The sequence below is a fragment of the Rhamphochromis sp. 'chilingali' genome, assembly GCF_963969265.1.
Source record: "Rhamphochromis sp. 'chilingali' genome assembly, chromosome: 4".
Lineage (NCBI taxonomy): Eukaryota > Metazoa > Chordata > Actinopteri > Cichliformes > Cichlidae > Rhamphochromis > Rhamphochromis sp. 'chilingali'.
Window position 1 is genome coordinate 21,601,250 of NC_137948.1, and position 24,645 is coordinate 21,625,894.

At 44.4% G+C, this 24,645-nt stretch overlaps 1 protein-coding gene across 2 annotated transcripts in view; it reads right to left on the reverse strand.

Moving 5' to 3' along the window:
* Positions 1-309: 309 nt before the first annotated feature.
* dlc1 (DLC1 Rho GTPase activating protein) overlaps positions 310-24,645 on the reverse strand; it is an 86,535-nt gene continuing 62,199 nt past the window's right edge. The window contains exons 1-14 of one of the 2 annotated variants that reach the window (XM_080880614.1): positions 23,172-23,482; positions 16,644-16,715; positions 15,235-15,316; positions 14,088-14,151; positions 10,493-12,138; positions 9,179-9,358; positions 7,533-7,692; positions 6,492-6,699; positions 5,779-5,995; positions 5,263-5,377; positions 3,893-4,108; positions 2,375-2,592; positions 2,085-2,258; positions 310-1,994 (exon numbers count right to left, since the gene is read on the reverse strand). In XM_080880614.1, the coding sequence (XP_080736740.1) occupies positions 1,895-1,994; positions 2,085-2,258; positions 2,375-2,592; positions 3,893-4,108; positions 5,263-5,377; positions 5,779-5,995; positions 6,492-6,699; positions 7,533-7,692; positions 9,179-9,358; positions 10,493-12,138; positions 14,088-14,151; positions 15,235-15,316; positions 16,644-16,715; positions 23,172-23,184 (3,465 nt within the window). In that variant the 5' untranslated portion in view covers positions 23,185-23,482 and the 3' untranslated portion in view covers positions 310-1,894. Of the gene's footprint in view, positions 1,995-2,084; positions 2,259-2,374; positions 2,593-3,892; positions 4,109-5,262; positions 5,378-5,778; positions 5,996-6,491; positions 6,700-7,532; positions 7,693-9,178; positions 9,359-10,492; positions 12,139-14,087; positions 14,152-15,234; positions 15,317-16,643; positions 16,716-23,171; positions 23,483-24,645 lie in introns of those variants that run through there. The other variant, XM_080880613.1, reaches the window with a different exon arrangement.

A 24,645-nucleotide genomic window follows, 5' to 3' on the forward strand; every position in this document is an offset into this window, starting at 1 on the left:
CAGGACAGCGGGTGAGATCACCAAGATCTACCAAGCCTCTCTGGTCCCATCATGCGTTCACTGGTGTGGAGTAAACACAGAGAGCGGGCGATGAGGGGAAGCAAAAATGGAAGTCCAGTATCAGTCTGGAGCTGAGAAGGTGTAATTACTTGGAACAAACTGTTGTGCAAACAGGCGACCGAGCAGATTATGGGGGATCTGAAGAGCAAAGCCAGAACAAAGCCACAATACTTTGGCGTGAAAGTTGGCCATGCTGTGGCCCTCCCTGTTTCTTTACAACTACATAACTCACAGGACACACACACGCGGTTATTATTTTAATACATTTAATAGTGCACTTTGATTAACCTGTACAGAAATAATATTATTAAAAAAGATAAAACATTTTCATTTACGTAACACAAAGCTTAACATGTACAATAAAACAGTATGATACAAAACAAACATATCTGAGGTATAAATATATTGGCTTTAAATTAACTGTCATTGTCATGCATTATTATTTGGCAGAGACACAGTTAAAACACTTGCGATGCGAACAATGGCTTAGTGGATTAATCGGACACGTCAGCGCGAACAACGCACAACCTCAGATTTAAGCACGAGTGTTACGAGTGAAGGTCAGCTGATACAATGTCTTTATTTTTTGAACACAGACGAGACAGCACAGCGAAAGAAGCTCACGCAAAGATATTTTCCTTCCTTCAAATTCACACATTCAGTCTGCCCTCCTCTTTACAGTAAAACCTGTAAAATCACCACCTTTATAAAAGGACCCCTCTTTTTTTTCCCCCTCTACTTTTCCTGTCGGACTACCTTTCTGTTCTCGTCTACATCAAAGCGACTGCGAAAGCATTATATGTTTTTAAAAACTTTGATAGCATACAAGCCTAAAATCTCAAAAACTGTGCTGTGCTTTAAACAAATCTAACACTTGTGACGGTGAGGAAAAGCTCACTGTGGGGAATCTACTGTTTTCATCTTGGGTTTTTAAAAAGAATTGGTCCATTAAATCAGTTTGGTCTTGCGTTTCGGTTCGTGACATCCATAAAGTGTGCCTATGCATCTCCGAGAACGCAAACAATGGCATCACACGCTCGAGAGACATTTGCCGCTTACTCAATTTGAATTCTTCTTGATGGAATTTAAGACATCTATCTGTATGTTAGTAAATGAGGCCCTTCCTTTGATCGCTCCTCTCAGTTTGGTGAGCCAGCCACCAGTACTCGTCTGTCTCTACCCTAAAACACTAAAACCCTTTGTGCTACCGGCCACCTGTCGTCTCACAACATCCTATCTATTGTCTCCGCTCAGTCTGCGCATTACCGTCTTTCTTCGCCCGTGGATTTATCAATCGGCTGACCATAATAATGTCTGCTGTGCTTTGCTGTAACAGAAAAAAAGGGGACAGAGGTAACGCAGGACATACGCCGACCTTTACTTTGAACAGACTACTTTATGTACACATTTTTCTGCTACTGGAAACCAGTATGACGAATCTGTGTTAACTGACGTATTCGCATACACGCTCTCACGCATACATTAAATCCCTCTTTTGCTTCTCAGAAGCAATAGCACCCTTTGGACAAACCATACATCCTGTATCAACATCGCCTCCTCTGGCCCAGATAAATGTTTGTCTGACATAAGTCCTCTTGGCAGCACGCTGGGAGGCCCCAAAAGAACAGTTTAAAAACATAACATCAATCTTGTTTGGACATAGGGGGGGGGGAAAAAATCACAAAAAAAAGTCCTTCAATCCAGGATCCAGAGTTTGTCCTGATGTGAGGATGGAGGCTTGGACTTTGACCTCCCTGGTGGGATGGAGGTCAAAGTCCCACCCCCCCAAAAAAATTCCCCAAAACTGCCGCCGTCCAAATTGCACAGCGCTTTCTCATTTGTCCATGGGTGCAGTGAATGAGTCTCGTATCCGTGCCACCTCGGCAGCGCACAAGTGTCCATACAGTTTATTGTACCACTCTGGGAAACGACCCCTGATTAGACAAAGAAAGAGAGGAGGCTGTTAGCCTACTGCGTTGCTCTAAAACTTGATTTGTTTGTGGCTCTGGAAGTAATCCACTCACCTGCAGTCGGTTCGGGAAATGTGCGTGAGTCGGGATTTGCTCGCTCCACAGGGCTCTATGAAGTAGCGTGAAGTAAGAACATTGGCTCGGACGCCCACCGCAGACGCCCCTTCGTGGTCTACAGAGGTACACACCAGTGCGCATGCTCCCTTTGGCAGGTCCGTTACCCATGTTCTGTTAGAAACCAATAAAGACACTTTAGATTAGAAACAGCATTAAATTAGATGTAAGATGAAAGATAAAGACAAAAGCAAAATAAACACAAAGAAGAGAAAAAGACAGCGATCTACCTGAGCACGACATGGTCTCTGGTAGGATGAGGCGCCATGGAGTTCCTGACATACTGGTAGACCTCTGTCCTGTCATCGAGGGTCTCCACTACACGGCTCTCGAGCAGGTCCTCATCCCAGTGTCCCTGCTCTCGCAGCACCCGGGTCAAAACCTCTTCGGGAGTTGCGGGAACCTCCACCGTTACTTTCCACAACCGCAGTGGATACCCATCATGGACCTAGAGAAACAGATGGCGAGACCCAGTTACTTTACTTGCAGTCCATTGATTTAAAGCACTTTATGTCATTAAAATCACAGAACAAAGACAGGAAATTACAGCAGACAGGAAATGTCATGCACACAGGTTCCTGCAGTTAGTTTTAAGGGCTTGAAAAGAAGGTGACTGGACTTGTTTAAGTATTTTCAAGACATTTCACCTCTCACCCAAGAGGCTTCGTCAGTTCAGTTTCACTCACAACCTCTGGTGGTAATATCTGACACCTTTTTCACAGTCGTGTAATAATGCACACGATTAATAATCAGTCAACGAGTGAGATGTCCTCAGCAAACTTAAAGAACACCAGTTGCCTGCCCTTCAAGCTCTGATTAAGCATTCCCCCGTCTTTACCTCAGTTCCTACATTTCATGCTGTATCTAACTTAACATCTTGTTCTGTGCTGGGGTCTTGCTGTTGCTGTCTCTGGATCTCCACATGTGTGCTTGGAAGGCCCCCAGAACAGCCCTTCACTGCCAAATATAAATTGCTGCAGATGGAAATAATCTTCTTTCACTGTAGTGCTCCTGACTGAAATGTGGTAAATATAAACTTTCAGTGTCTTATGCAAGTGTTTGGAGGCTTGCTATAAGATATCTAATTGTACCAGTTACATTAGGGGAAATTACAAAAATCGGATGTAGTAATTTAACGGTAATCTTATGCACAACAGCTAGGCTGTGTTTCAACATATTTCACTGCGCTCTGGCCAGGTCAGCTGCTTCTTTCTGCCATCATATGATAAAAAGCACACACTCTGTGCCTTGTGACTTTAAACTGGAGAAAAAGATAACCTCATCCAGGGCCTCGCAAACTGGACACAGGAAATGTAAGCCTGGGATAATGCAGAGGCTCTGTACGGGTTTGTGTTTGTGTGTGTGTGTCTCTATGTCAAGCTGATGTCATTCTGGGATGGAGTCCAGTACTGGGATGGGAATGAGATGCCAAGGGGCCAGGCCACTTTCGCACGGATTTGTTTTTACACAGGAAACCCTAACTGCAGGTTTTCCACTCGATATTTAGAGTTAAAAGAGAGGCAGGGCAAGGACTGAGAGGAAAAGAGAGGAGAGGAAACAGAGATGGTGTGCATGTTTCAGGAGTGACAGCTTGTTTACACTCTATAGAAAGATAATAAATCTTTCCTGTGAGCTGTCTGACAATTTTATCAATGTTTCCAGGCTGAAAGTAGCCGCACAGGCTGAACAGATGACATTTAAGAGGACCTAGAGATAGATTTTTAAAAAAAGAAAAAAAGAGGACCTACCTTCCTATATGCCAGGTCAGCATGCTCTGGCGTGGAGCAGCTGTCATATCCTTTGAACTTGTCTTTAGCCTCTTTGAGGAGAGTGTCCAGGCTATCTTGTAGGTACGCCCTGTAGCCTCCATGCGCAGCTTCTTCACCTGCAAGCTCCTCCAAGCGCTGCGGCAGCAAAGCCTGCTCCATATACGAGTTTCTGCAGCGATTCATTTCTTCTGGGATCTGTGAGAGAAGAGGAGATGGATGGTTAGAACAATTATTCATCTGCTTAGTCTGTTAGAGTTTAGGATAAAGAAATATCTTTTGGTTTGACAGACTTCTACAATTCCTACTGATGTTAGAGAAAACAAAGCACAGAAAACTTCAGAGAAAAAACTAAAAAATTAATTAAGACCCCCTTCACTAAAAATGATTGGCAGTGTGAGCTTACTGTGGGGAAAAACTATTATGTAAAACAGGTCTGATTTTAAAGATCTCAAAGCATTTCTGAATACGTGATTAACACTGAAGTCATGGTTTTTCTGGTTTTGTCATTATTACATTAATCCCATTAAACAAACTGGAAACACATCCTGTGTTTGCCTAGTGTATCCTCAATATAGTCTCCTTCATATCTTCCATTGTTAATTGCATCCTGACAGTGTTATCGTCAATCTTCCCTTTAAAAAAACCTCCATAAGCAAATGCAAATGTAATTAAAGAAATCATTTAAGGAGGTTAATTCGGTTTACTTGTGCAATGTGACCATGACAGGAAAGCAGGAAGCCTTTCCACAGCCTAATAGAATTTTAAACGACCTTAATGACCTTAATGACATAGTGTGCAGCCTTTTAACATTTACTCTACCATGTCCAGAGAAGATGGCACAAGGCAAAGCACATTTCTGGCTTAATGTCAGTTTTAATTGGATCTGTAATGCTGTAGTTTTGCTGATTATTTCCTGTTGTGCTATCCATGTGGAGATGCCAAATCTCACTGACATGAATTTATGGATTTCTGACCCCTGTGATACTATGCTAGAGTTTGGGGGGCGTTTACTTGAACAGAGCTCTGGACAACATAGGTATTCAGCCCCCCGTAGCATGTTCACTTTCCATAATCCAAACTCCTCTTGAACGAATAACTGCATGAATTGGATCAATACCTTACATAACTGGGACTCTGTTTGTTGACAGGACAAACGCAGGGACACGAGGTATGCGGCAGGAAACCGGAGGTGACATTTATTCTGTCAGCAAACATACCCTCGTTACCTTAAATGGCAGTTTACTGTGAAGGTAGTAGCCAGTAACTCATTCTGCTTTTATTTTTTAAGCTAACTTTAAAAGTGAAGAGTTTGCTGCACAGGTTCTGCTACACGATTTTTAATCACTGACCCTAAAGAGTTTCCTGCACTCCTGGATCATGTGCGCCAGGCCGTGAGTGGCAGCAAGGTTTTCATTCAGGTCCCTCTGGTCTGGCTTTCCGAGTGTCTGCTTCCGGTTCATCACCCTTTGGGAAAGAAGGAAAAAGAAGAAGACATAATGAGGCTAATCAGAGCAATCACCACAAAAGAAAAGTAAAAAAAAAAACTGGAGGAAACGGTTTAGCTGTATAAAGCTGATAAACCATCACCTAGAAGTGCCAAATGTGGAACAATGCATGTGTTTTTTTATTTAGGTCTGGACGTTTATGTAACCTTTCTATTTCCTCTGTCTCTCCCCCTTCCTCTTCTCACCGGCTTTGCTCTCTTCCACACTATTCTGCCCTCGTGCTAGTTTGGAGTGACCCTTTCCTGTTTTCCAAAACTGCACAGGCATATTGTGCCCTTATGCAAGATGCTGCAACAAAAACTATTTTGATTAAAGGCATGAAACTGAACCGATTACAACGGCGCGCACTCAGACACACACCTCGGCGAGGAGCTCTCCTTCCGTCGAAGCGTGTTGAGGTGGAAAACGGATGGGGCCAGACAAACTGCTAGGTTGGTGGGAGTCATCTGATTCTCAGCCACGCTGGCCGTCACATCGCTGAGCAGACACAGCAGCGTCCGGAGTGCCTCTCGGTTCTCATCCGGCAGGAGCAGCACAGCAGCGCGAGCTGCCTGAAGGCGGAGCTCTTTAGGCATGTCTGGAGAAGAACATGGACTCCATCATCATTCCTTTTCAGTTCAATTTAGCACAAATTTATTTAGCTCCACAATAAGATTATCATATATAAAATTAAAAGCTCAAGGAGAGTCAGTCAGTACTAATATCTGTTGTCATACTACATCCTGTCATCGTTCTTTCCAGCTGTTGTTTAATTCAGGAAGTAGACCGTATCGGGCCTCCAATTACCTGCCAAAAACGAGTTATGATGGGATCTGTGTTGACCTGTTACATAAGCTATGTTACATAAGCTTATATGTATGGGTCCACTATATGCTTGACCTCTCATACATCACCTTACGCAAACGGTGTAGCGTCCACAGATGTGTGCTCATCTGTCTCATGTGTTTTTACAGCTCTATGGCTACAACATCTAAAACAAAGTATGTCAGCTGTGCAGTTGCATACGTCAAGCTGCGCGAGGAATGACGTAGACGAGCCTGGAAGAACATTTTCTGTGTTTTGTGTCTTCTTACACTGATAGATCTGCAGGAAGGTCTCTGAAAGTTTGCTGGTAAGCAAGGGCTCTGGTAAATCTCTGAAGTACTGCTTCAGCATGTCGGCAACGTCATAAGCTGACTGGCCCTCGTAGTTGACTCCTCCCCCGTCGGCGCCGCTCGCTTCATTCATCTGACGGAGGGCTTGGATACGAGATTTTACGCCCGATTTCCTGAAAAGACCCACCTGGGCGGGGAAACAAAGAAGAAAAGGGTTACGTCTCACATACCATGCAGAAACCTTTGAACTATAAAGTACCCGATCAAAGAGTATCAAAAATGACTCTCACAAACACACACACACACGTCTTTTATTGCGTTAGGCTGTTGCGTTAGGAAAATAACATTCTTGACTTATCCACAAATCCGCAGCTTACAGTCAATATGGTTACATCACAACAGATCCTGTTGACTGTATTTACAAGGAGCTCCAACAACAGCCAGTAGGCATTCTTGTAGTGAATGCTGTGTAGGACCTCATCAATGGCCTTTTAAGGCTGTGTGAAATGGCAATGTTGGGGAGGAGAAAAGAAGAAGACTGCTGGCTTGTTCACTGAATATTTTCCATGAGCTTTCACACTTCCAAACAGAGGCACTTTGTCTGTCCTTGAAAAGAGAGCCATCATTCTCTTTTGCATGATGCCATATTAAAAGCCATTTTTCAATTTGACTGCACCTTTCCTTCCTTTATAAATGCACAGACTGTGACAGACTGGGTATAGATTAAAGCGACACAGGTGACTGAGCACACTGACTCTCCCCTGGCACACAGAAAGTGTTTACACACTGAGTGGGCAGCAGACTTTTTCCAATTCCCTGCCTCATGTTATGTAACACCAAGAGAAATATGCACATGTATTTAAATTGATATTTTATGCCGTTTGAGTAGCTTAAAGAAAACAAGTTAGCTAAAATAGTACTTAAAGCTAAAGCTGAGGTGGCCATTACATGTAAACTTGCAATTCCAGTGTATAAAAAGGTTTTGCACACATCTGTGCATATTTCTGTACTATATGTTACCTGGTCGAGGCACTGATTTCGTAAGTAGCGCATGGCCTGCTGGATTCCTTGAGGCAGGGGCTGTCCCGTCCGCTGGACGATGACTTGTAGTGGCACACCAAACACATTCCTGTCTTTGTAGTCGCGCACCTTGATGCGCTTCATAAACTTCGGCACAGCCCTGCAGCATACACACAAATTTGGATCTTTAAAATGGGTCAACATTATAATGACATACCTTCATTCTCTCTTTACTAACTGAGAGCCTAGACTGTAATCAACAAAAACACATCACAGTAATCAGGGCTAACACAGACATTCCACAAACACCTATTCATACACAGAAAATTGAATCACCGCCGCGTCAGAAATGCGTCAAATGGTTTATTTTTAGTTCAGATGCAATGTAAAACTCAAACAAATCCAATTAGGCCTTTTATCACACAGTGCTTGAGCCTTTTATGTGTGTGCAAGGCGAGTGTGAAAGTGAGCGAGTGCAGAGGTCCATCTGCAGGGTTACGGGGGGCGTGGGTAAAAAGGTAAGGGAAAAATGGGGATCGTGGAAAGGAGATGTACAAACCCGCTACTTTGTACATCTCCAGTCGACGTCCGTCTCCAGATTTGTCACTCTGGGCGAGCTTGTGTGCAAGGATTTGGTTCCTAGTGAACAGCAAGTCTCCATCCACAAACCCAGAGTTGAAACATGCAACCCTGACCGTTTCACAAGAATGTGCCCGCAGATTTATGGCTGAGTATCTGTCTGCATGGGTGTGAGTGTGTTTTGCACAGAGATGTTATGCGTGACTCAGGACAAGTGCATCTTTGTAAGTGCTGGGGTTCACAAGACTCGGAGTGCTTCTTAGAAGCACGGTTTAGAAAAAAAAAACAAGAAGAAGAAAAAAAAAGAGCATGTTATGATCCCGGGCAGAATTCTGACTATGTTGTGGGCCTCCAGTGGCCAACAATTGGACACTGTCTTTCAGTGAGCCTCGACCTGTCATAAGACTGTCATAATGCCTTCTATTCCCGTTTAAAAGAAAGCCTCGAGCAGAAAAATAACACAGAATTAATGTGATTTTTCCACTTCTAGTCATCTTTTTTCCTTAACTTTAGCTTCTTCAAAACAGCCAATTCTAGGTAGCACTTTGGCTTATAGCAATTTAGCACAATGACACTTCAGTCTACTGTAATGTGAAGAATGTTCAGTGACATTCAGCTCCTTTCATTTCAGGGAATTACATTAGCCCAGACCTTAAGCTTAGAAGTGGTACAGAAGATAGCTTAGAAGGACAGTTATTGCGTGCAGCTCTTTTCAGCCTCGAGCTCAACACCTCGCGTGTGAACTGCCATGATTGCCCCGTTGAGAAAAAGACTATGTACGCCCCTTCCCAGCAATTATGGGCCTGGGAAAAGAATGTGAAACCCAACCTCTGTGGACAGCCATCCCCACACTATACAACAACCTGCAGATGGAGAGGATTTGGAGATGGGTAGGATTGAGAGGGTTAATAGCTGGCTGAATGGGTATATTAAAGGGCATTACTTAGAGGAACAATATGGCAGTGGCAGAAGCCATTTCACATGAAGCTTTAAAAAGAAAGAAAAACACTTCTTAATGCTTTCACCCTCCATTTCCCGTCCACAAGCCTTCCCTACAGTCCACTCACCAACTGAAGCCATGTTTGTTTGTAGGAGTGTGTTTCTCCAGTAGAGCAGTGAGCTGCAGAAGGGAGAGTTTCTGCAGCAGATTCATCTGTAGCACAGACTGGCAGCTAATCTGAAGCTGGGCGGAGGCCAAGCTGGGCCGATGGGAGTTCTGGAAGCTGGGCCAGCGGAGTTTCTGTGGTCTGGAGTACATCGGAGAAGAGCAGAGCACAAATTGAGATGTGAGAAGAATACTGACGATTGAGAAAGAACAAGTTTAACCCTCGGGATCTGCCTCATGCTTTTGTTCATGCATAAACGTTGACAATAAAACCCACGGCCACACACAGTATTTGTAGTTGTTATGTGCCAAGTGATCAGTTTGGGGATTACAAGGACTTATGTACACATCAATCAAGAGATTGTCTTTGAGACTAAAAGCCCGCCGAACGTAAGTCTGCCTGTGAATTCCTGAAAGCACAGGAACGGTCCCCATGGAAACCAAGCAGCATTCCAGAGCGCTCGGTAGCATTACATAAGGAGAGAAGTCTCAGCGTGTCCCCCTGTTTATCCTATGCTGTCACTTTTTATGTAAAACTCTTTTTGTTGGTACCTCAGTGCTGCATTCAGGTTTGCTTTGTCCTTTTACAGAAGAAAGACTGGCAGCATGAGACTTTCCACTTAGTATTAAAACTAAAAGTAGCACATAAAATTTTTCTTATATAAAAATATGCATGAAATTGTATTTTTGAGAATGGCTAACAGTGTGGTCTGGGAATTATTTAGAGTCAAAGTTGCTGTTTAATCTAGAGCAGGAGTATGAAATGGACCTGAGGGCCAGAACTGGCCTGGCAAAGACTTCAATCTGGCTCACTCCATATCTTAAGAAAATATGTGGAGGAGAGCATAAATTTTAGACTTTTAACTGTAGTTTTGGCTCCAAATAAAGATTCCCCCCACAGTTATTTATACAGCATTTCTTTATCATGTAGAAAAAGAGACATTGTGTTGAAACTGCACTTCTTTTTCTTACATCTCAGGTATTAAAAGTGTAGTTAAACTTCTTTACATTGATAAAAAAAGAGGGGTTTTACTGCTCGACCCACTTAAAATCAAAGTGGGCTGTATGTGCCCCATAGTGTAAAATGAATTAGACATCCCTGATTTAGGGACTATAGATATAAATGACCACATGTACTCTAACCTGGCATGTTTGCACCTTACTATAAAATGTAAGGATTTCAAACCTCTGATTTTTTTATTAAAATCTGGATGAACCGACCCTTCATTGATGATCTGCATTTGTAAAAAGATGGTTTTGAATTTTCTTCCCTCACCTGCTGGTTCGGGTTAGAGATGCTCCGACACCAGAGTCTCTTCTCTCCCTCATTCCTTCCTCCCCCTCGCCCAAGGGGTTTCCTGTGCTGTCTTGGTCGCTTCCGTTCTCGGCCTCCTCCAGGCGGTTCTGCAGAGGAGAGGATGGGCACGGGGAGGCCGAGTCCAGTGCTGAATCCGAGTCGCCTTCTTCCTCCTCATCTTCCTCCTCCTCCTCTTCACCAGCCGCATCCTCAGACCAGGCATTAACGAAACGCTGCAGACCGCTGACGTGTTGAAGCACTTCCTCTAATTTGTGCTCATCCCCCTCTTCCTCCTCTCCCTCCACTCTCTCCGTGTAAGGGACGTTGTCATAAAAACTCAGACGGCTGTCGACCGAGCCCGATGAGCCACGGCGTTGACGTCTGCTGTGCCGTCCCCTGAGGATCACAGAGTTTCCATTATCATTAGTGCGTGAACTCCCATCCTGGAGGGCCTTGGGAAAGGTTCCAGGCTTATGGCCTTCTGGTAAATAGAAAAAGATCATGCCCTCCTCTTCCTCTTCTTCTTCCACTTGTCTGCTGCTGTCTTGCACGCTGTAGTTGTTCTTGCGGTTCTGCTCATCAACTGTCATCCCATTACTAGCGTGGCAGGGGATGGGTGGGGCAGATTTGGGAGCTTGCTGCTGATCTGAAGCTTGCTGGAGGAGGCTGAAAGGATCAAAACCTTCCAAATACATGCCCCCTCGCTTACTGGAGGTCGCTGCCGCACTGTGGCTGCGAGCTCGAGTCACTGGGCTCGGCGTGCTCACCGCACTCCCGCTGCTAGCTTCCGACTGGCTGCTCCCAGTACTTCCAGTACTTCCGTTGCTGGTCTGAGTGGAGTAGGATACAGAGCGATTGCGGTTAAGTGTCATAGTCTGGGTATTATTGCGATGGTGATTAAGATTCTGGTTGAGGTTGAGACTGGAGATGTCCACGCAGTTGAGCCTCCGCAGTTTGTCATCATCGAGACCCTCTTTGACGACAGGGCCGCTGATTTCTATTTTGCCTCCGCCGGTGCCCCCCTTCTTCTTTCTCTTAGAGGAGCTGCCACTGCGGAGCCGCAGACTCTCCATCCTCTTGAGAAAGCTCTTAGCTCTCGAACGTGTGCTTTTGCTGCTGCCGGATCCTCGGTCCAGACTTCCCCCTCGTCCGGCGACCCCCGTCTTTACATCAAAGGTAAACTGCCTGAGAGTCTCTAGGGGCGATGGAGGCAACCCGTCAGACAGAGAGTCCTCATTAGCACATCCTGACCCACCCGTGCCTGACGATGAACACATGCTAGCTATTGAGCTGGCACGGGTGGCATTAGGGGGCACAGCTTCGTTTACCAGAGCAGCACCGTGGGTCTTCTCTTCTCCTCTCCCTCCACTCCCACTGCTGTGGATGGAGCCGACTTCGGGCTGTTCACTGAGGTCGGTCAGCACACTCTCCGAGCTGTTGCCTTCTCGGAGGGTGAGCTTGCCCTTCTGGGATGCTTGGTCATTGGGAAAAGGGGGCTGGCAGGCATCTGTGGGCAGCGCGGAGAAAACCTCCAGCTCATCCATCCGAGACCAGCGCTTGCTGTCCCTCTGGAAGGTCCAGCGTCCACTGATGGCACAAGGCTCATCCTCATCTGAGTCCTCACTCTGAATGAATAAGGGGGCCAAGGAAGGGAGAGGGGAGAGAAAGGAATAGCAAGAAGAGACGGGGAAAAAAGAGAGGGAGGGAGAGAAACAGTTGGTGACATTATTCACTGCCACATTTTCCACTTCTTTTCCAGTATTCCTCACCTTGATCCAGGAAACTTTCTGTAGTTATGGAACTTATTTTAGAATGGATCTAATTTTAACCTACATGAAATATAATTATATACAATGGCTGTCAAAAGCTTCCATAACACAAGGCCTTTTATAAGAAGACATGTATAAATTTCAGCATGAAGCATGAGGTAATTATATTCATGGTCAGTCAGAAAACCTCAGAAAAATAAGTAGAATAAATTGGCCATTGCTGAGTCACATTTAATGTATATGAACCATTACAAAAATGCACACACCTCCCCCAGTTTGGTTAATCTGTCTCAGACCCCGAAGGGCGTTGAGGAAATTCCATTTTGACCCCATAGCTCTCAATGTAGCCGGCCAGACTGGGGTCACCCCCCGCCTACACCCACCTACACAGTCGTTATCTGATTGTGCACAGGCACTCATGGTTGGAGAGTAAAACAAGCGCCGTCACTGATATATTTTAAAATTTCTTATACAACCCACCTACAAAACTGGCGTCTATAGTATACAATCAAAGTCAAACACAGGCCTCAAATCTAAAATCTGAACTCATTAGAACACCAAAAACTTATAAATGAAGTTCCTATATAAAGGATCCTGGAGATAAGCACTTTGATTGAAAAAGGAAAAAAAAATCATCATTTTCAGAGTTCACAAAGGGCTTTATTATAGGCTTCGTTTCAAATAAAAGTGAATAAAGATTGTGATCTATCCTGGTACAAAGAGGATTCACCTAAAAAGAACAATTTAGTAATTTTGGCGACACTGCTCTATACGACCGTAGCCTGTTTCTCCAGTTACTCCGGTTGTAATGAGAGGTAACCAGCACTCACTGGTGATCATAGCTGGAACCATTTTTTACTGTCCACCCAGCAAATCATACTGATTGATACGCTGATTGCCACATCAATGAGGTCGCAGAATGAAAGCTATTCTTATAATCATCGGACAGTACGAGCAAACCACGAAGAACGGGAGACGAGGAGATGGAGATTTAAGAGAGGGAATGTAAAGACGTGACGAGATCAATGCATTCCTAAGCTGTCTGGGCGTGGGGGTGGGAGGCTGTTGTCCCGCAAGAGCGGAGGAGTCGAGGAGGCAAATAACCTCTTTGACTCCTCTGCTCTTCTCTGTTGACTCCTGAAATGAAAGGTGACACAGAAAGGGTCATCCTAATGAATACCACCACGCATAGAACAAGGATCTTCCTATGTAGCCCTTAAGGGCATTAGATTTGGTTGATTTGTAGAAAACAGAGAAATTCTTGTCACAAAGTGACAGTGTCTGTCAGTCTAGACTTTCTGCTTTAATTGAAACATGAGTGGTCTAAAAGTGGGATTTTTACATAATTATCCTAAGGAGGAAAAACACTTTCCACTAGGACGGCTTCCTTAAAAGAGACATTTAAGAGCTGGTGTTGGTGGGGGTTTAATTGGTGCGAAAAACTGCTTGAAAACATGCCTTTATAATACCTCTGAAATCATTGAAAGATGTATAAATACGAGGAAGTATTTTAGAAGAGAGAAGGTGAGCATACTTTAAATGAATGGGGGAGTTTTGGTCAAAGAAACCCCTTCATTTAGACATTAAAGCTCTCCTCCCTTCCCCTACTATCCCACAACCCATTTGGTATAGAAATGAACTCAACAGGTGCCTTCTCATTAAACGAGATGAGAGAAAATGCAGCTTTGCCCTGTGGCCAAGTGCGAACTGTGGGTTGAGGTGAGGCGGTGCAACTGTGGATAAGGAGATGTGCAAAGTGGCTTTTCACAAAGGAGGGTAGTTCAAGTGCTTGCATGTAGACTTACTCTTTTTCTTTGTGGCGAAATCTCCAGTCTCATTAAAGCGCACTTATTGAGGGTGTTCAGTCTCCTGCAAACACAAACACATGCACAACTGGTTAGATTTGAATTGCGTGGGCTTTAAATATTAAACCTCACCAACTTTCACTAGAACACAAGGATGTGTAAAGGAAGGAAAGATGAAACAAGGCAAAAAGGAACTGCGGTGCATCCAGTCTGGCTAATGAGATGCGGAGGGATAATCCCTACGTGGACAGGAAGAGAAGGAGAGAGTGCAAAGAGAATGAAATCTGCTGGAGTGCCGACGCAACCTCGGGGAGGGGACAGAAAGATTATCCCTTTAGCCACCTGGAGAAGGGGGTCCAACCTCTGAAGAGCTCTTAGAGCAGATCATGTAACAATGGAGAGATGAAGTGATGGGAACTCAAGGATAGCTGCGGATGTGGGGAAGGGATGAATGCTGCCAAAAGAGGAGACACTGAGATGATAGCTTCCAGATGTATGGAGGAACACCTGCTGTGGTTTATTACTTAAGGATCGAGTTCTGATGAAGAGGCTGAGTCCATTAAAGAACCATTAGTTCCCTCCTCATATGCTAAAAAGGACGGCAGGGGGACAAATTGAATGCAAACCCAGTCGTCTTCAATGATAATTGCAACCATTTGGATCACTTCACATATAAAATGAAGGCTCACAAAGCTCAGAGCCTTTTAAATGTTTATGTTTTAGGGAACAATTGCAGTCTAATTTTTTTTGTCCCCTACAACATAAAAAGAAAGATGCAGTGATGTAAGGAGAAAGATATGTGCCTGGGAGGATGGTACAAAAGACTCTAACGGCTAAGATAAACCCTATCAGTCCCAGATAAAGAAGAAAATAAAGGCGGAAGAAGGTAAGAACATAGTGAAACCAAACAGGGAGGGGAAGTGCACGGTTGCTTATCGTGCGATTCTTTTATCTCATCGGCAACTTTCCAAAGCATGGCTCTTTTTGAAGTCGTGCCCTCATGGTTTCATCAGAGGGAAAAGTAGTGATAGTACAAAAAAGAGAGAGAGAGAGAGAGAAGATGATGAGGAACAAGAAGAAAGGAACATACCATCAAAAGAAAGATAAAAGGCGTATGAAGGGTTTTAAGCATGACTTGTAATCTCACCTGCAGAGAGCCTCAATAGCATCCCGATCGAGGAAGTCGTGGTCTTTGGTGACTGAAGAAATGTCAATGGGAAACTGGGCGTCTAAAGAGAGAGAAGTGAGTCAGGTTACGTGAGGGCATCTCCCTGCCACTGATTGGATCAGTATGTTCAGATAAAACTAAAAGATACCACCCTCAGCTCCAAAGACACCCACCTACTCAAACACCCACCTTCCCCCTCTCACTCCCACCCACCCATACAGCCCTGATTAAAAGCTAAAAGAGGAAGTAGCGTCTTAGTCGACCAAACAAACACAGCTGCAGCTTTCAGACCCAGCAGGCAGGGGGGATATGCAGCACAGGGGGAGAGAACAGGGGACTGATTGAAGAATGACAATAGGTACTCCAATGTGGCTCAGAGGTCCCGCTTCCTTTTCTGCTTCTCACTCTTTCTCTCTGGTCTACCTGAATAACAAGGTCACTTGTTCGCCCAGTTGCTGGGCTGGTAAAAGCAGAGTGAGTATGCCTTGAAATTCTGTCTTGAATGCCAAGAATGACCAACTGGATATTACAAGGTTTTCTGGAATGTCGGACCAACCCAAAATGGGACTGTTGCATCCAAACCCTCAGGGGTCATGTTGATAAGAAAATGCTATCATGGGGCCAGCACCTTTAACCTGTACTGTACTGGAGCAGGCCTATCAGTCTGCCTATCTTTAGTGGGGCAATAGTCTCGACAGCACAGACAATAAAGAATCTCTTATGGAAATAAGGAAGGGAAATGTGTGTCACGTATCAACAGAGCAATTCCTACTACTACTACAAATGAGTCAAGCGCAGTTTTCAGCACTTTTGTATTGCTTTTTTTTTTTTGTCTGAAAGGTCTCAACACCTGTACAGAAACTCAAATAGGAAACCTTTCACAGTTAAGTGGAAATAAGCAGTGACCTGCTGACAATGGCAGCTCGGTACTGCTGTCATCATTCTGTAATTACATAAAGGGAACTGGTATGCCCCTGGCATGCAGTAGTATAGAAGACCTACAAGGAGTGAAGAATGTTTTATGTACTTTGGTGCTTATTTATATTTCAAGGGTCATGCAAAGTACTCTTTTTCAAGCAGTTGTCATTGCAGGTGTAGCTTTAGATGGAGCAGAAAGCTATAATTATATAGGTTACACTGTATTCAAAGCATAGGCAATGTTTGCAATACAGTACAGCTCGCTGGGGCTTACATGGATTTCTTTTCGGATGTAGAGCAAAAAAAAAAACCCCACACACATCTCATTTGCTCTTCTGTAATGTTAGGCTGTGTGTTTAAATTTTGAAAACTAAATATAAAAATTATTCTTATTGCAAAGTGATAAAACCCAAACCCATCAGTCATGTACCAGTTTTGAGCAGGCTGCGGTGTCTCCTAGTGTTCCTTACCTTCATAAAGTTGGGCGTATTGCGGGAACCCTGCAGCTCGGAGCCACGTGCAGGCCTCTTTGGCTTCGATCTCTATGGAGAAGAACAAGTGAAACACACGTTAAGGGTTACAGAAGAACAGCATCATGTCAAAAAGCGTGTAGTAACATGAAAAGACATGAGCGTGGCTTTGGTAATAACATCACGAGTGTAAATGAAACATCATTTAATAAAGTTATCAAGTTTAAACACCAATCCAAGAAAACACTCTGGAACCCTCCAGCATGTTAGCAGCTTATCCAATGTGAACTGATTGACCTTATTAGCTATCTAACACTCCGTCACGCACGCCTCTCACATGTTTCTAGAGCTAAGAGCAACATACGTGCAAACTTCACACCATCACACTCTCAAGTGTCTTCCACTTAAGCTTCTTAGCTAGGTAATGCAGTGGAGTCACATATCTCTGACAGTAAACGTTGCCTAACCTTTTCCTCACGTGACACAAACAATGGTTGCCGTGGATCTGCATCCATGGAAAACATTTATTCTTTAAAGTATTAACATGTTACATTTTCTTTGCTTGTTGTCTAAGAGCATCTGTTTCCTCCTGTTACCATCACAAGTAAACTCTGAAGATTAGCGTGAGTATAGGAAAGGGAGTTTAACATTCAGATGTGTCATTCTGAGAGCTCGTACAGATTCTCCATAAAAGCCATTATTCCATACTTATTAAAGGCTGACAAACAAATTCTCCCATAACTCCCTTAGAACACAAGCTGAGGTCTATAGTGTGTCACCGGTGCCACGAGGATGTCTCCTGTGAAAGCTTTTTAGATGACATGTGCCAAATGGCTGCTCCAATCGCCATAAATGCTTCATTATCCCTGCAGCTACCTGTTTTTAGACAGGAGACCAAAAGAAGAGTTTTACAGTGTCCTAGTTCCTAGAATGATAGCAAGTACACACGCAGATCAACCTTGAGAGAAACAAAGCCTGAGTGACAAAATTGGTAAATGGCCTGTATTTGTATAGCGCTTTACATAGTCCCTAAGGACCCCAAAGCGCTTTACACTACATTCAGTCATTCACACACTGGTGATGGCAGCTACATTGTAGCCACAGCTGTCCTGGGGCGCACTGACAGAGGCGAGGCTGCCAGACACTGGCGCCACCGGGCCCTCTGACCACCAGTAGTGAAGTGTCTTGCCCAAGGACACAACGACGAGACTGTCGGAGCCGGGGCTCAAACCGGCAACCTTCCGATTACAAGACAAACTGCCAACGTTTGAGCCACGATCGCCCCCGAGGCACAAAGCAAGTAAAAGACTTGGAGGACAGTCAAAAGTTCTTGCTTTTACAAACTGCTACACTGGCAAGTTTAATTGGGTTACTGTGTCTGGCTGAGTGTAATTAGCTAATCATAACCACCCGTAAAGAAACTGGATTTAGTGCATTATATCTTTGGTTCGCGCATTAAGCAGTTACACCCCATTTCAAAGCTAAATCGCTCCACACGTTATATATATCTTCCCACAAGAACACAAAAAGAGAACAACCTGAAAGGCAAGAAAAGTAACGAGAAACAGAGAGGTCAAGGAAGACTACAGCTGCAAAGGGTCTGGACTAAGCGATATGCCGACATTTACATACCAACAACAAGCCTAGACGGCAGACAAACCCACTAACAACAAGGTGTGACACGACCAAGACAAGAGTCTCCCCACTGCCACTGCAGAGGCTCCAACTTCCTTTAAACAACTACCATGACACCAGCGCGCACCGCAGTGTCAAATGGCACATTAACAACTACACTCCGGCGTTATTTGTCAAACGTGCGCTATTTTTCCTTGTGGATGTGAAGCTGTATGCCTGAGAAAAAGTGTGTGTGTGTGTGTGTGTGTGTGTGTGTGTGTGTGTGTGTGTGTGTGTGTGTGTGTGTGTGTGTGTGTGTGTGTTTCAGCTGAGTATTTTTGGAGCGTAGTGAACCCAGAGGAAAGTACAAACCAAGCAATAATTATACCAGCATTCTTGAAAGCAAGCAGTGCACAGGGCCAGAGATTCCTGTGCTCGCTCGTGTTTAAATGTGTGTGCACAAGTAAGTCTGTCTGTGTGTGTTTGCATTGACTAACCTCATGTTTAAAGACAAACCACTCAAAAGACAGTAAAGCTATTGAAATGCAAATTAGACATGCAAACACATGGTTGGCCTTCCAACCCCACGCCCCCCTCCAGTCCCCAGAAAAGGAGCTACGCGAGCCAATAAGTGCCTTTTGCTGGGATGCTATGCAGTGACACACCCTACTGGGCTAGAATGTGTGTCAAATCTATTTTACAGTGAGATAATGTGAACTTAGTGTGCCGAGGAAATAAAATAAAGACAGCAGCATTCACCCCGCAGATGGATCCGACTGAATAATATTTGTCACTGAGCTACATTGTGTCCATTCATTCACAGAGTAAAAGCAAGAATATTTTTGTCTTTTGTTTGGCCACAGGAAGTGGACAGGGGCATGGGGCATCTGGCACAAACATTCTTAACAATAGAGCAGCACCCACTTGCACTAACATGCATCTGGAAGAATCAAAAGCCGGATCAACAAAGCAACAAAAGGAATTTACAAGAATATCCCAGGAACTCAGGCCATAAAAACATCATCTTTAACCAGACCTCCTAGCCATTAACATTTATGTTAGCTTCGATAGAAAAAGATTTGAGGGTGTATTTCAAATTTTTTCTTCACTCACTGTCCACCCTGGTTCCCTAGCCCTGATCAGGGAACTACCTCACTTCCCCTTCCTGCTTCCCTCACAGGAAGAAAGCTTAGCAGCGTGCAACGGCCACCGACCACTTGGCTGTGCAGCCCTGCCTTCATTTGTTCCAGACCAGATAATAGACGGGGAGGCAGCCAAGACAAACACGGGCCCCGGCGATTGTGTGTACTTACCAAACGTCCTCGTGGTTAAAGATGGCTACAAAGCCACTCTAAACACATATCTTGCGGCACCCACTTAGAGCCTCAACATTGCAGTGAGAAAGCAGAAAAGAGAGTTTTATCACCCTGATAATGACCGCGTTATTCAGCACGCGTGTGCCAAGTCGGCTCAAGAAGGGATAACACATACAGAGTGAGTCAAAGGTTCAAAGCCAGTGGCACCACTCAAAATGCTACATGTCCTGGCAAGCTCTTTACATCCAGCTCACTTCACTTCTCATCATGTTCAGTCTAATTCCTGGAGGATTTATCTTCTTGCTTTTGAAGGAAACTTATTGTACACCACTCTATGAGAACTTTGTCACTTCGTGCCATTAACTCGGGGTGTGAATAATGATGCGATTCTCAACTGAGATAATTATGCCAAACGTCTCCCATGTTTGGCTGCTTCTTTTTTTTTTTAAGCCAGTTGCCACATGGTAGGTTTGGCACACTGTGGCCACTACAAGTGGGACCACTGATGATTAGTGGGAAAAAATAGGCCTGAAGCCAAGTATGATTTTTGTTTGAAAACTAAACAGGACTTTGCTGCTATAATACTTTGCTCCGTTTTGAATTTCAGTGTAGGGTGTGTTGTTTTTTCAGCTTCTAAGAACAAGTCTGAGAACCACTGGCGAGGTGACGGGCGCAGAACTTGGATAATCACAAGTTCAGAACAGACAAGAACGTCTGAAAGGAATGAGGCTCTGAGGTGACTTCGTCTAGACTTTCCAACAAATAATAAATATTCTGACATAATTAGCCACATTGATTTCTGAATCTTATAACCAAAAAATGAAGACAAGTCAGCTCCACACTAATCCTGACTGATATGAACAAGCAAAAACAACTCAGTGGGACACACTCCCTCTTGCTTGGAAAGATGAAGATGATTACAGAAGAACAGCAGATAACACAACTAATAAGATCCAAGCTGATGCTAATAGAGATTTCATATGGATCACGAGAATCTTTTCTCCTGCACATTGCCCAAAGCTAATCTGGTGAGCACCCAGTCAAGCTTTACCCACTTTCCCGAAGTATCAACTTCTAAAATTATCCACCACAGCTTTTCTTTGCTTTCCTTTTCCCTGCTCTCACCTTCATCTCCTGCGCTGTCTCTACTTATTTCAACTCTGCTCGCCACTTCTCTTCTCTCCCTTCCGGTAACAGGAAATTCTCACAATTGCCGACCACAGTCCCACCCCACCTCCCACCCCCAGTGCAGGAGGCAACGGGGTCTGGCTGGCTGAGTCTGAATGCTCAGCTCCAGTGGGAGTTTGTCAGCAGCAAGCAAACAAAGGATGCTGCTCCCCCACCTATAGCAAACTGGAGGTCAAGAGTCTCTATACAGTTAACAGTGATGCTGGGGCTTTGAAGCTGGCAGACTGAGAATAATGCTTGACTAACCACTGTTGTGAATTGAGGTGGCTTATCTTGAGTCATCTGATCACTGCTGAGTTTCCAAGTGCCCACTGCATAACAACCCAAAAAGCAGTCGTCAGATCCTAATGAAGTTCATTTCAGAGTGGGCCGTTCCAAAGGGACCGCAAAGTTGGTTTATATAGGTGATGTGATAAACCAGGCCAGACTGTGTGGCTGGCTCAGACGTAATAAGCAGAGCACCAGAGCCTGAATGCTGCCTTGCTTTTGTCCTTCACATAAGCACCGACAAGGATAAGCCTGTAAAAGACTTGAAAAAAAATTGAAATCACAACACACACATGTGAGAAAACCCAAGAACAACTGGACGTTGCAGATTTTTTAGCGTGACCAATGTAAAATCCCTCCTGTGCTCCACTAGTGGAATGTAAGGATGGACATTTTTTTTTTCTTTCCTGATGGGTATCATGTTTTGTGATTCCACTGTGGAGACAGCTGGTGCTCACAGAGAAGGCCTGGCTGTTGGCTAAGTGATACGGTGCCAGGAATATTACCATCTGGCTGTTCTCAAACTATATCCCACTGACACGAACAAAAAAATAATCAAGTTACTAACATGCTCCATTCCAGTTATCAACCACCAGCTGGCGCAGGCATGCAGGCACGGATCCACGAGCACATCCACACGCAAACACACGGCTGTCCCAGATGGGTCATCGCAGCGCTAACCCCAAAGATCCCCTGACGACAGATTTATGCTCACATGGAGGGCCCTAGCCCTGGATCAGGTGACCAGGCATATTCAAAGCTTCTGAGAAGCTTTCAGCAACCAGATGACAGTCTACCTGCCTGCACCCCTCCCCTCCCTCCCTCCCTCCCCTGATAGCAATCCATTAACATACAGATCCCAGGACAGCCCAGTACCTTCAGCCAAAGGAAGGTGAGAGCAACAGCGAACATATGACTTTTCTCACAGGACATGAAGAAAACAGCTGGATGTAAATCTTCCAGATAAGGTCACAGCTTCTTCCTGTTTCACAAAGAATCCAGATGAAGCATGTTTCCTTCATTTAGAACAACCCCAGTCTAAGGTGGTTTACCTCATCCCACATAGGCTTGAAAAAAAGAAAAGAAAATGTGGTCTCTTTTACACTTTTGACTGGATAGTCCTTCTATTCCTAGTTTGCATAGTAGAATGATATCAGCATTATACTATTCCTGGATTAGTGGTTACTGTAGATAAAGTTCATTCATCTTGCATCATAATGGCTGGAAATGAGTATATACTGTGTGTGCGTGCGCGCCTTTGAGCACGTTCTTAATGCCTTTATGGCTCAACTGAACCTCAGCGCTCATATCTGTTCCAAACCTCAGGCAGCTGATAAGAAGCCATGTGTTGGAACAAACGTTGAAAACGGCTGGGACAAAGGAGAAGCAAACAAATCAAGCTAAGCCTGACAAAACTAAACTGAAAACAGGACTTAAACAGCCACAAAGCACCCCCTCAATATCCCCCCTCCCCTGCTTTTCGCAAAAGGTCGGCCGTCAGGCAAAAGGCAGTTAAGCAAACTGGAGGCGATAGGATGGCACTACTGTCGCGGGCTGGTACTATACCCAGGATAATCTCAAAACCAATTCAATATCAATAAGGCTACTTGAAATAGGCACATTTTGGAGAAGGTTTCATCACCACTATCGATTCTAACAGTGAAGTGTGCGCTGCTCTGCTAGAAACTTCTCTTGGCTGAGCGCGTAAAAGGGTCAGTCTTACAGTAGGTTTTTGGTTATGTGAGAAAATAGTCCCCATTTAGTATTGTGGAGGTCACCGATAAACAAACATACGAACAAAAACAAGCAAACAATCAAAGAAACAACAACAAAAACCGGACATATTCAGAGAATTGTGAACAGAGGTCGGGACTCCGTACGCGTCAGGCTGTGAGAATTTCTGACAGTCCACAGCGCTGCGCCCCAAAGACGGTTTATCCAAAACCTCCACTCAAAACTAAACCTGCAGTAAAAGTTTTAAATCTTAAATTCCGAAAATAACCTTTAAAAAGTGCACTTTTGGGAACTCTTCACTCCCCGACGAACAGGAAACCGCTTCACTGGACGGACACGTTATTCATACAAACTGAAAACCATCACTTATCTAAACGCAGTTCGGTGGATAAGAATGAAATGAACTTACGTGTCAGTATCATTTTTAAGGTCTCAATTCCACCATAAAACCAAACTCCCGGCTGCACTCTGGCAGGGTAGACAGTTCAGTCAGATCTACTCCACCGTTAGGACGAAGTCCGCATGATAAATCCACTGTAGATAAAACGCAAACTAGAGAATCGGGTGCAAATGTTCTCCGACCGTTGGGCAAAGCGGTAACTCCATAGTCCTAACTAATCTTGCTGCGGCAAACAGAATTCCACAATATTCAAATCGTCCCAACACCACACCGGACCTTGAATGAAGCGGTTCCCAGCAGGAATGTGAATGGAGAGAGTAAAGTGTGATTCAAGCTTTAGGAATGGGCAGCTCTGCCGTGGCTCCACCCCGCCCCCCCCCCCCCCCCCCCCTCACTCTGCTGCTCCACACCTGATAAGGAGCTGGAGACATGCAGATGCACTCAGAACAACCTCTGCAGTTCATAATGTGCAGGGACTGGAGTTTGTTTGACGATCAGAGACACAACTTTGTGTCCAAACGCACTAACAGTTACAAACTGAGTTCCCCGCTACAAATGGCGACTTCATTCGATGATATCCGTTTCTAATTCATTTGCAAATGTATTTGCTCAGAACCGTAAAATATATTTTACAAATGTTACATGTAGATAAACTAAAGTTATTAACCGAGTTATATATTTTTAAAGACTTGCGTACTCTTTTCAGCTGCAGGATCTCTCCCGCTTCTACCACTCCCATAAGAAGTATTTGACTTGTAGGTTGGCACCCAGTTTGCATATCATTAGAAACTAATGGAGACAACTGTGAGACTCTCTTTTGTGACGCGGGATTTAGTCTGAAAAGCGCAAGTGGTGCCTTGAAAAGAAGTGTTGCAGGTATGGTAATGGCTGTGTCCATGACGCGCCAGGCGCACGTACACCATGCTCAGGCTGACTGCAGTGACAACACATTTAAATTCCTGACCGCAGGGCACATAGGACGAGATACTGAGATAATAAGACTTACAGTTCACTCGTTTATGTTTGGTATACTTAGAAACAGCCAGTTGAGTGTTGCAGATTCTGCCACATGCTCCCATGTGTGGACTTCTCATCTTTTCCTAGATCTCGTCAACTCTGTTATTGCCATGGTAACTCACAGCGCTGAAGTGGTGCAAATAAAAAAAAAGGGAGGCGAGTCAGTGGCACGGAAATATGTCTAATCCAGAGTTCGGACTGCCAGAAGGGGGAAAGGATGATGCAGAAAATCCTGGCTCTGTGCGCAGTCTGTCGCTGGCATTTATACCAGAACCAGCTGACGATGGAGTCACAAGTGATTCAGTCAGAACAGAGCCAGCCAACTACTGAAGTGAGCATGTTAGAGGCATATTGTTTTCATTTCTGATGGGTGATGAGAATAATTTGGAATTTTTGCCTTGAGTTTTCAGTTTTAACAAGAAGCAGTTTTTTTGTTTGTTTTTATAGCCCACAGAAGATTTCTAAA